Raw genomic sequence first — 10748 nt, 5'->3', positions numbered from 1 at the left:
GTTCTTAGATTGGTTTTGAGAGTTGGCTAGATCGACTTTAATCCCAAAAAAAGTTAGCTTCCCGGTAAAATCGACTAAATGCGGGTAAACGGCAAGAGTAACCATGAGTAACCTGGGCAATGATGGGTTCACAAGCTAGTCTACAGTGATAATCATAAATTTCTGGAATAGGAAGACACATTTAAGATTCAAGTTATGACTTTAAATAGTCCATAAAAATGAGACACAGAAATTTTGCAGTGTTAACAGACTAAATTCACATAATAAGTGAATTAATAAGTTGTTTGTAAAACTATTTTAAAACTATTTACTTTGTAACAAAATCAAATACACTTTTTTATTGCTTTACTGTCGTCTTCCTATTCCAAAGTTTTCTGGTTCTCACTGTATATATAAAGTAGTAATCTCTGTTTGTTTGTTTGATATACCTGACCAAATTTCAGGAACCCCTTAACTGATTAACCTCAATTTGTTCTGGGGGAACTCTGTACAATGTTCTTAGCTAGGTTAAAAAGTTCTTAGTTGTATTTTAAAATTAATAATAAAAAAGAAAATAATTTCACTATTTTCTGGTTACAATGTTTATATAAGTTAGTTTTATTTTAAATAACTTAAATTCTTTCAATCCTTCTGAAATGAATTGATTAAGCACTTGTATGATTTTATTTCTTTAATGAATGCAAATATACAAATATACTTATAATCCTGTCAAAGTTTAGTCAGGTTTTAGCGGCAAACAAGAAATATAAATTAGGAACCAATATATATTTGTTTATAAAATACGTATTGGAGTTTCTGGGGGGAATAAAAACAAACCGTAGCCTAATTAGCACTGGTTTTAACTTTCCAAATATGTAACCTTCAAAATCAATAAAAAAATCACTGAATACTTAAAATAAAAGTTGTTGGGTGAAAAAAAAATCATGACATTTAAAAAAGAAAATTTACAAATATTTACTTATATTTTATAAAAGAACGATATAAGCGTAATTTTAAGTGACCTTCTATCTAAAGAAGACATTTTAAATTGAAAACCAAACCTTTGAATCTTTTGACCGATTATGGAGGACAGAGAACTTTGCAAAAAGTCGTAAAATTGAGTGTACGCGCGCAACCGTACTTTGTGAACTCAACACAATAAACAGCACACTTATTCATGAAAAATCTAGAATATTCAATGTTAAATGTTGTTTTAAAAATGTGAATATTTATGTTCTGCGACTTCTAGCATGTAAATATAAATATTCATTAAATATTATAAAATATAAAAAAATTACAAAATGTTCAACAATTAGGATAAAATAAGGTTAAGTCCGTCATCCTAGATAAATCAAAGGTTTTAACCCTATTCCTGCTGGGGGGGTGGGGGCCATTTGACTCGCCCCCCCCTGTAGTTTTTTTACGTAACTCTAAAAGTATTGGTCTGAGGCTGTTGAAATTTTCTGACTTTTCCTAAATACCCAAAGCCCTCCCTTTAGGTCTAGCTAAAACCGGGCTTTTTTACTACCTGCCTGAGTCCTCAGACACTCTGTCTGAATGACTACTTTTTCCCTTAACGAACTAAATCTTTGTTTTGAACCACTTTCAGTTGTCAGATTTTAATAAAATTAATAGCTTTTTGGAAAGTCTACATGAAAACGGATTGTACAAGTTTTGCAAAGAATTTTTGTTAATTATATTGATCCGAAGCAGGTTGAGGAAATACTGGATTTTCCCGATTTTCCTTCCAGGATTCCTAGTTCGTATTTCAGGAGAAAATTCATACTCAACATAGCTGTATTACTGGATTCGAATTCCATTGGTAATAATTTTATAATATTAACCATGGATTAGTTTTAAAATTATCAAACTTTAATAGTTTAATACAATTATCTTAAAACAGGCAGGATCTATTTTACCCCATAACTCCGAAATGGAATTTTAATTAAAAATTGGATTTAGCAAAATGGTCTCTGTGCTTATTGGATCTTATTTTTAATTTATTGACCCTAACCCGAATGGGCTATTTTTGTCTAATATATATTGGGGGAGGGGGGGTTCCCCCTCATGTTTTTGCTCTTAGAGTTGATATAGGGGAATGTGATGCATGTCCCTAGTCCTACTTTTTAAGGCTTTTTTACTTTTAACAGATATTAAAATATGACACATGTTATTACATCCATTTTCAAGGGCTTTTTAAATATATAGCCCTGTGGCTTTTTTTGAAAAAACAACCCACCGTTTGACTGTCCTCCACCCTACCCTATGCATATAAAAATGTTAGCAAATAACTATGAAGTTGAAAAAGTGAAGAAGTTTTTGATGTCAGCTGTGTTAAAGTTATTTAGAAAAAATACAGGGGTATGGGGGACCCCCCCCCCCATCGTGATAGGGTTAAAAGAAATTATCGATGAAATTGGAATCCATGCTTTCATGTTCACTGTTAACGATTGCTAAAATATCTGCCGTTTACGCCGTTTATTATATGGAGATCGTAAGCTAACGGTAGCTTTAAAAATAACGAAAAATACCGTTCAGGTAATGAACATCCGCTTTTAGCTAGAAAACGAACTAATGCAAGTAAAAATGAAAATTTAACGGTTTTAACTTGCCATTAACGAACGGCTTTAAAAAGTCCAAAAGTGCCCAGCCATACAAATGTATAGAACTGCCTGATTATGCTTGCCTGAATACTAATGATACTTGTGATGAATACAATATAAAATATTGCTTATGAGAATACTAAATAAATAATAATACATACTTATATTTGATTATTCCATTCATACGCTTCTATATTAAGAATAAGAAGGCAAAATCAAGAAAACTAGAATGATATTTAGTTAGATATATCTAATTATACAAAATATTTTTAGAATATCTAAAATTGGCCCCTTATCTCATTATTTTATGGAAATTGTTCCAGGGAAATCATTATATTCCACACTATCTATTTATTACTNCAGTTTTCTGGTTATCACTGAAAGAAGAAACCCCCCCTCTCCCCTTTATCCATATATTCTGCTAAAATAGGTTTTACACGTTAAAAGCATTAAATATTCTGAATCCGTAGTACAAACCCTCGGTACTCTCCGTGTACTGTTAAACAGTAGAACTGACTTTACAGTCAGTATTCTCAAGGATTATAGAAAATAAAGATAAATATAATATTTTTCACGATTTACCTTCTTCCAACATTTTTTATCCTTCCAGCCCTTAAACAATTGAACCTAGCCTACATCAAACAGAAATTGTACAGCCAATTCTCAGTTAAAAGACCTTTCCAGTTTATGAATTGTATTTACAATCCTTGGACCATTTTAAACTTTAGAAAAGAAAATAGATCAGAATAGTATTGATACACTCACGCTTTCAACTAAACAAATATTTAATACTTGACTTTTAGGAAGCTTCGCGCCAAGAGCGTATACAGGGGGGGGTCAAGGGGGCAGTCCCCCCACCCCAGACCTGTAAAGAACTCTGTGCTATCACATATATAAATGAACGAAGAGCTTTATTATATATATTACAATTGTACTCCTACTTTTTATTCAAAATTATTTTCTGAACCTTTTGTCCTTTTTTTATCTCAAATAATTTAAGTTTTCAAAATGTGTTTTACTATTTCTAGTTTAAATACTAACTCAACAATATAATAAAATGTAGATTTTTTAGAAACATGTTTTTTTCTGCTGGTTTTGTTTGAAGGAGAGATAAAGTAGTACTTGCAAGGTAATTGGACTGTATTTGTACCTTTAAAGTATCTTATACTTATGCCTGATATCCCAAAAGCCAAATGTTTTAAATTTACAATTCAAATTTTTTGGAAATTTTTTTTGGCGCTGCACGCAAATTTGCCCCCGACCTATATTTATTTCTGTATACGCCCTTGCTTTGCGCCCCTCTCTTCTACTTCAATCGTCAACATTTTCTCTTTGTGTACATTTTTAGAACCAATTCCAAAAACATTTTGCGTATTATATAAAAAATTTCGTTTATTTTTTAAATTTTCAAAAATCGAATTTTGTTGGAAACAAATTTTTTAAAATTCTATCATTCATAAACCTTCACTGGGGTCACGTGAGGTTTATTGGAAATAAACAAACAGAGAGAAACAGTCAAGTAAAGTATATATATATATATATTTGCTAGGCCATCTTCTATTTCAACTTTTAATTTTGGCTTTATCTGTGAGCATCTTCTCTTTGTACAGTATAAAACAAAACAAAAAAGTTTGCGGATTTCATAATATTTTTTTGCGCATTTTCAAAATTTTTCAGAAATAAAAAACTTTTAAACACAAATTTTTAAAATTTTGATCATTCATAAACCTTACCCAAGGCCACATGAGGTCCCACAAAAAATTTGGGCCCGATCGGTTCAGCCGTTTTGACGTTTATTGGATACAAACAAACAGACAGACAAAAAAACAGACAGAAAAGCCAAATTTATATATAGATAGATGTAGATGAAACTAAAAAAAACTAAAAATCCTGGAATCATGAATTTTTGTTCAAAGAAACTGAGTTTTTCCACCAACTCAAATTTTCTAATACCTTTATCTTTGCAACCTGTTGGGGTAGACCTTTGATATTTCAAACTGAGATTTGTTGGTCTAACATAATTAATTGTTTGAAATATCAAAGGTCTACGACATTGGGTTGCCAAGATTCAGGGTATAGAAAATCAGAGTTTGTGGCTAAAACTATAACTGAGTGTGAAAATCCCAATAAGTCGACTGGTTTTTATTTTATTTAATTATTTTTAAAAAAATTTAAGATAAACTTTTTGCAGTTGAGTTTAAGTTTTTTTCTTTTTTCTAAGTTTTGCTACGTCACCATTTTAAATTACTAAAATAACATAAACTAGAATAAATGTCCAGATGTAATGAATGTTTTAGAAATGTTAAAGTCATGATAAACAAAATTTTAATGTTAAAAGTTTAATTTTTTCTAATTCTCTTGATAATAAAAACAATATATACAAAGGCATGACGAATTAAAGCAAGGTTCATGTTTACAGCTTGAAATTTTACACGTTTTCAATCATAACTTCTCTAATTAAAGACCTATCCAGAAGATCAATGATGTTTTGAATTGCTTTATGTAACCAAATAAGTTTATTTTTCTCATATTTGCGCGTAAGATCAAAACTTGAGGAGTTACAACGTCAAAAAGGCATACCAATTATGTATTGTGTTAAGGTGTAATAACCAATTTGGAACAAAAACCCTGAAGTATAAAAATAATTTTGTTTTGATCGCATGTACTTTTCTTACCCTCAGTGCATTCATCTGTGTGTAATGCTGATTTAACAGGTTCAAATCTTGTCCCAGTAATCTGAGACTTTCGATCCCAATTTGACCTATCCAACGCAATTGTTTGCTATTTCTCTTTTGTATTTTAATATCAGTGGATTAGTTTGAGATATGTCTCTTTTGTATTTTAATATCAGTGGATTAGTTTAGATAAAAATGAATAGTGGGATCAAATCTCATTAGAGTTTAAAGATTGTTGAATTAAAGGCCAAACCCAGATTGAATTAAAGTTTAAAGATGGTTGAATTAAAGACCAAACCCCGATTGAATTAAAGTTTTAAGATGTTTGAATTAAAGACCAAACTCCGATTGAATTAAAGTTTTAAGATGTTTGAATTAAAGACCAAACCCCAATTGAATTAAAGTTTTAAGATGTTTGAATTAAAGACCAAACCCCAATTGAATTAAAGTTTAAAGATGGTTTAACTATAAAGACAAAACCCAGTTTGAATTAAAGTTTAAAGATTGTTCAATTAAAGACCAAACCCCGATTGAACTAAAGTTTTAAGATGGTTTAATTATAAAGACCAAACTCCGATTGAATTAAAGTTTAAAGATGGTTTAATTATAAAGACCAAACCCAGTTTAAATTATTGTTTAAAAAACCGAACACATCTCGCCCTGGTTAGTCCACAGTGTCTTCCTCTTTTAAAACTGTCACCCTTGATAAATGAAACTTTTCTATGTTTGTTAAATGATCAATGTATTCTTATTTAGTTCTTTTGTAACCAACAAATTAGTGTAAAAGGCTCAAAGTCGAATAAAAGCTACATAATTTTAATAAGAGTTCCAAACAATCATTGATGAATGATTCAATGGGAAACCAAAAAAGTAGATTTGCTATATTTGCTTATAATAAATATTGGGTAAACATAATATTCTGTAAACCTGAAGTATGTTGTACATTATTAAATATCTACGTTTGTAAACTTTTACACAAAAGCCATTATTCATTGAAACTGCGTTTGTCCGCTTGACATAGCAAACAAGATCATGCCCAGTGGTAGTGGCTTAGATAGCTCACGTGATTGTAGCAATGTGAATTGTGTCCTGTTTAAGACATTGATCAATAGATTGCTATTGTCCGATTGACATAGCAAACGAGATTGCGCCCAGTGTTAGTGGCCTGGATAGTTCATGGGATTGTAGCCGTGTAGACCGTGTTCTGTTTGAGACATTGATTGCAAAAATAATAAAAGATCAAATGCCGAATTATACAGTACAAACGCAGTACGTTTCAATTAGGTCTACAAGCTAGAAATGTAAACAAATCAGAGAAAAATCATAACAACGTATCGTACTGCATTGTTCATCTCAAAACCGGTTAAATGTCAACAACAAAGAGTAAACGAAAACGAGACGATAAGAGATAATAGAAGAGAAGATCAGAGATAAGAGAACAGAAGAGTAGAGAAGAGAAGAAAAGAAAAGATAAGAAAAAAGAGAAGAAAAAACAGATTGTGTAAAAAAGAGAGCATTTTACAGACGTTTTATCATAAAAATATGTTTAAGAATACCTTAAACTTTAAAATTAACTTTGTTGTAAAATTGTATGATATTTTTGAAAAAAATACTTGTCCCAACTGTTTAGCGTACATCTTTTTGATCATTTAAAGATTTTCGATCATTTGGCATTTGATATTCTGATATTTTTGCCATTGATCAATTGATTGCAAGTGTCCGTATTGACACCGATAGCCAACAGGATCGTTCCCCTTTGATTTAGCATTGATAGTTACGAGCTTCAGATTGATATGGACTGTATTGTACATTGATAGACACTGGTCTAAGAAATGGTTATGGAGTAGGCGTTTACTACATGCTTTATTTTGTAAAAAAGGGACAAAAGTATGTCAATTGTTTTATCTACTTATTTCTTGACAATCATGCAGCTTAAATATTTAACAATTTTTATTACACCGGGGCAGATCCCAGACTTACAACTTGATAAGTTACGTTTAACATTGTCTGTAAATCTAAATGCGCTTATCAGTAACAACGTAAATCTTGCATTGCAATTAACCTAACCTAGCTTCATCTGTAAATAAGTACGTCAAACCTGTATTGTGATTAACTTAACTACGTTTGTATATAACGCCCAAAAGGGTTACAAAAATGGAATAAGAACACTAAAAAACCTATAATTTGATACCTCAAAAGACTCATTTTCATTGATTTCATATTTTGACCTCTGTAGGTCATTAATATCTGGCGGTCAAATGCCTCCAGGATTATCTGAGGTCAAATGGGGTATCAGAATGGAATCGGAACTCCCAAAAACCTATGATTTGATACCTTACATGACTCATTTTCATTGATTTAATATTTTGACTTATAGTGGTATTTTTCCGTATTTTCATGGAGGTCAAAATGGAGGTCAATGATCTCCGTTAGATGAATAGATAGATAAAAAGAGAGATAGGGAGATGGGTAGTTGGATGAGTTAGATATTCAAAGTTGAACAAACTTCAAGCATTTCTTACAATTTTCCAGATATTTTTTTACTAATTATTTAAGATTCTTTATATTCTCAAATAAGCAAAGACGACATCGAACCAATTCTTAATCTCGGATGCCTATCATAGCTTCCTCATGAGCGATTTAGTTTGGCGAATTTTGTCTAGTGTCTATTGTACAAAGGACCACCAGAAACGTGTTGAAGGTTCCTAAGCTAAAAAGTGTTTTCAAAGGAAATGTTTGTATCGACATACTTATGTGGAAAATCTATAACTTACATAATTTGTGGATCAACAAAACGGAAATACAAAAGAAAATCTTAAATTTTGTATTACAAATTGTTTTGCAATAAAATCTTGTTAAATTCATTGTTTGTGTGTTTTTGTTAATGATTACATTTGTTTAATGATTTTTTCATAATTTTCTAATTGTGAGTACAATTCTTCAGGGTGTCACCTAAATTAATTCAATAGTAAATTGCATTTAAAATTTCGTGGGAATCTTAGTAAAGCTTAATGTTGATCAAATTGATAAAATAAAATAATTGTTTATTAAACAAGCATAATTTAATTATAGTATTCAATTAAAATAGGAGTGTGTACCTTAAATTTCTAAGCACCTCTAGATTATCGTAATTTTCATATTCAGACCGTACTTGCGGAACATGTTTACAATTTGATTCAAATACAAAATATTTGTTTTGTTTCATTTTGACACAGTTTTATTTTAACTTCTCGAGACAGAACTAATAATGGTGAAAAAATTAATTCATTCATTCTAAAAATAATCGTTATTTTTCATCTATTTTGTTCATTTTTCAGTTAAGTATTTTGTTCAGTAAAATTGTTGTTTCACTAAACTCATTCGTTGAGTAAAATCGTTTGTCCAATAAAATCGTTCATGTAAAATGTGTTAAAAATTAGTTCTTTCAGTAAAAAAACTATCGTTTTTTTAAAAAGTTTGTTCCAAATAATCGTTTGTTCTAAAAAATCGTTTTTTTTATTTAAAAAACTATCGTTTTTTCCAAATCTTTTGAAAAATTTATTCGTTCAGTAAAGAAACCATAATTTTTTAAGTTTGTTTGAAAGATTTTAAATCGTTTGTTTTTAAAAAACAATAATTTTTTCATTTCCTTGAACGATCCATTTCTTTCGTTCATCGTTCATTTTTTTCTGAATGACACCCTTTTTCACGATAAAATTTCGTTTGATCTGAAAGATTTAGTTTTTTTAAAATATGCTGCCTATCTGTTCAGGTATTTGATGCTGGCATGTTCACTTGTTCTCTTCATAGAATCTGGATTTTCTGCTCCACGAAAATATTTAATAAAGACAGGTATCTTATCAGTTATATGTAATACTAGCTGAAGGGCCTGGCATTACCCGTGGAAAAAAATAAAAAATAAAAAAAAAATTTTGAAATTTTGTTTTAGCCTATAACACCACCCATTCACAAACATTTCAGTCATTTAGAAAGTTTTATATGTCTCAAATGAATCCTAAAGAAGCTTTCCACAACATTGCATACTCAGTTCAACTACCTTACATAGCCGGTCTGTCCCTTTAAGTGAATTATTTATTATGTGTTTCTAAAACTAAGGTAATAAGGAATGGAGTCTTTCCCACAAACTCAAATTTTCTAATCCCTATATCTATGTAATCTGATGGTGTAAACCTGTATTTTAAACTTAGATTATTTAATCTAACAGAATTCATAGTTTGAAATATCTAAGGTTTACAACAATAGATTGCAAAGATATAGAGATTAGAAAATCAAAGTTTGTGATAATTCCTTCAAAATGTTTTAGTTGTTCAGGGACTAATTTGAGAATGAGTTCAACCGGATATCCTTTATGGGTGGTTCAACTTGAAATATTTATATTTTGAACTAACCATAGTGACTAAGAGTTGAGTTTTGTTTAGGCCAATGATTGGTTTGAATTATAAAAGAATTTGCCTTCATCAGCTGACTTCAAATTAGGATTATTCAAAATCTTAAACTTGAATTGGTGATTCAGGATTTGAGCCAGTGTGCACTTGAGACGTAGTTGAACCAGTAATTAGGTTGTTCATTGGCCTTTCACCAATTTATTAACCCCCAGTTGACGTTAAATGTTTTCAGTGCGAACCCCGGAATATAACGAAGAAATATCTCCAAATCTGAACCCTCAAGGAAAAGAAGGAGTTAAGGGAGATGACTATTTCTTGGGCCTGTTACCTGGAATTATCGGCGGTAAAATTTTACAAAAAAAAATAATGCTGTCAAGACATTTTATAGAAAGATATTTAATAGATATCTCTAATTCTATGAAATGTCCATCTATGAAATGTCCGAACACCAAAATAATAATTTCAATAATAGACTTACTTTTTTTTTCTAGTTGTACCCAAAATGCTTCCGGGACTTATCAATGGTAAAATTTTAGAAAAAACTATATCATTTTAATTGTAGACTTACATTTCATTTGTTCAGCCGGTACCAAAATTGCTCCACACATCCCACAACTGATTGATGGAGCTTTCAAAATCGCAGAATCACAAATTGCTCAAGCACAATAATGTGTCTCTCACCAATAAACCTTAAAAAAAGATGAATATCCTCACTGATGCACCATTGGATATATTCTTCAATGAAATCTACGTTATTATTATTTAATATTAAATCTAGTATAAACATATATAAACCAACAATATACATGATTTATACAATATACATACTTTATTAGTAACAGATATTGGATAGAAATCTACAAAGTTGCAATAAAATTAGATTTTTCTCCTACCAGGGGTGTGTATTCTTACTTGGAGGAAAGAAATGAAAATTTGAACAGGAACGAGAAATAAAAAAGTGAATTAAAAAGCGAAAGAGTTAAAAAAAAGTTGTTATTCAAGAAACCCAGAAAGAGGGAAAAAATTCATTTCAGTTAAAAAAAATTCCGACACCGCAAACTTGCAAAAAGGAAAAGAATTCAAATTTGTTAGAATTTTCTTCCCCT

The 10748-nt window shown here is 30.4% G+C and overlaps 2 protein-coding genes across 2 annotated transcripts in view; one reads left to right on the top strand and one right to left on the bottom strand.

Annotated features, from left to right (window-relative positions):
* Positions 1-10294, bottom strand: part of LOC111703181 (irregular chiasm C-roughest protein) — a 50550-nt gene extending 40256 nt beyond the window's left edge. Inside the window, exon 1 of the mRNA XM_023475057.1 lies at positions 10211-10294. The gene's annotated coding sequence lies outside the window, so the exon portion shown is untranslated. The remainder of the gene's footprint in view (positions 1-10210) is intronic.
* On the top strand, positions 8981-10529 carry LOC111703182 (uncharacterized). Its single transcript, XM_023475058.1, has 4 exons — positions 8981-9088; positions 9875-9985; positions 10134-10166; positions 10226-10529. Exons 1-4 carry the CDS (start codon positions 9016-9018, stop codon positions 10309-10311), a joined length of 303 nt encoding a protein of 100 aa, XP_023330826.1. The 5' UTR covers positions 8981-9015; the 3' UTR covers positions 10312-10529.
* The last annotated feature ends 219 nt before the right edge of the window (positions 10530-10748 follow it).

The sequence above is a fragment of the Eurytemora carolleeae genome, unplaced genomic scaffold, assembly GCF_000591075.1.
Source record: "Eurytemora carolleeae unplaced genomic scaffold, Eaff_2.0 scaffold487, whole genome shotgun sequence".
Classification (NCBI taxonomy): domain Eukaryota; kingdom Metazoa; phylum Arthropoda; class Copepoda; order Calanoida; family Temoridae; genus Eurytemora; species Eurytemora carolleeae.
The sequence above is the reverse complement of the archived record's forward strand: the minus strand, read 5'-3'. Positions and strand labels throughout refer to the sequence as shown.

Excerpts from the sequence above, each read along its gene's own strand:
- LOC111703182 (XM_023475058.1), top strand. The coding sequence starts at position 9,016 with ATGCTGGCATGTTCACTTGTTCTCTTCATAGAATCTGGATTTTCTGCT. Across the intron at positions 9,986-10,133 it reads GTTACCTGGAATTATCGGCG|TTGTACCCAAAATGCTTCCG; the intron begins GTAAAATTTTAC and ends TTTTTTTTCTAG. Across the intron at positions 10,167-10,225 it reads GCTTCCGGGACTTATCAATG|CCGGTACCAAAATTGCTCCA; the intron begins GTAAAATTTTAG and ends TCATTTGTTCAG.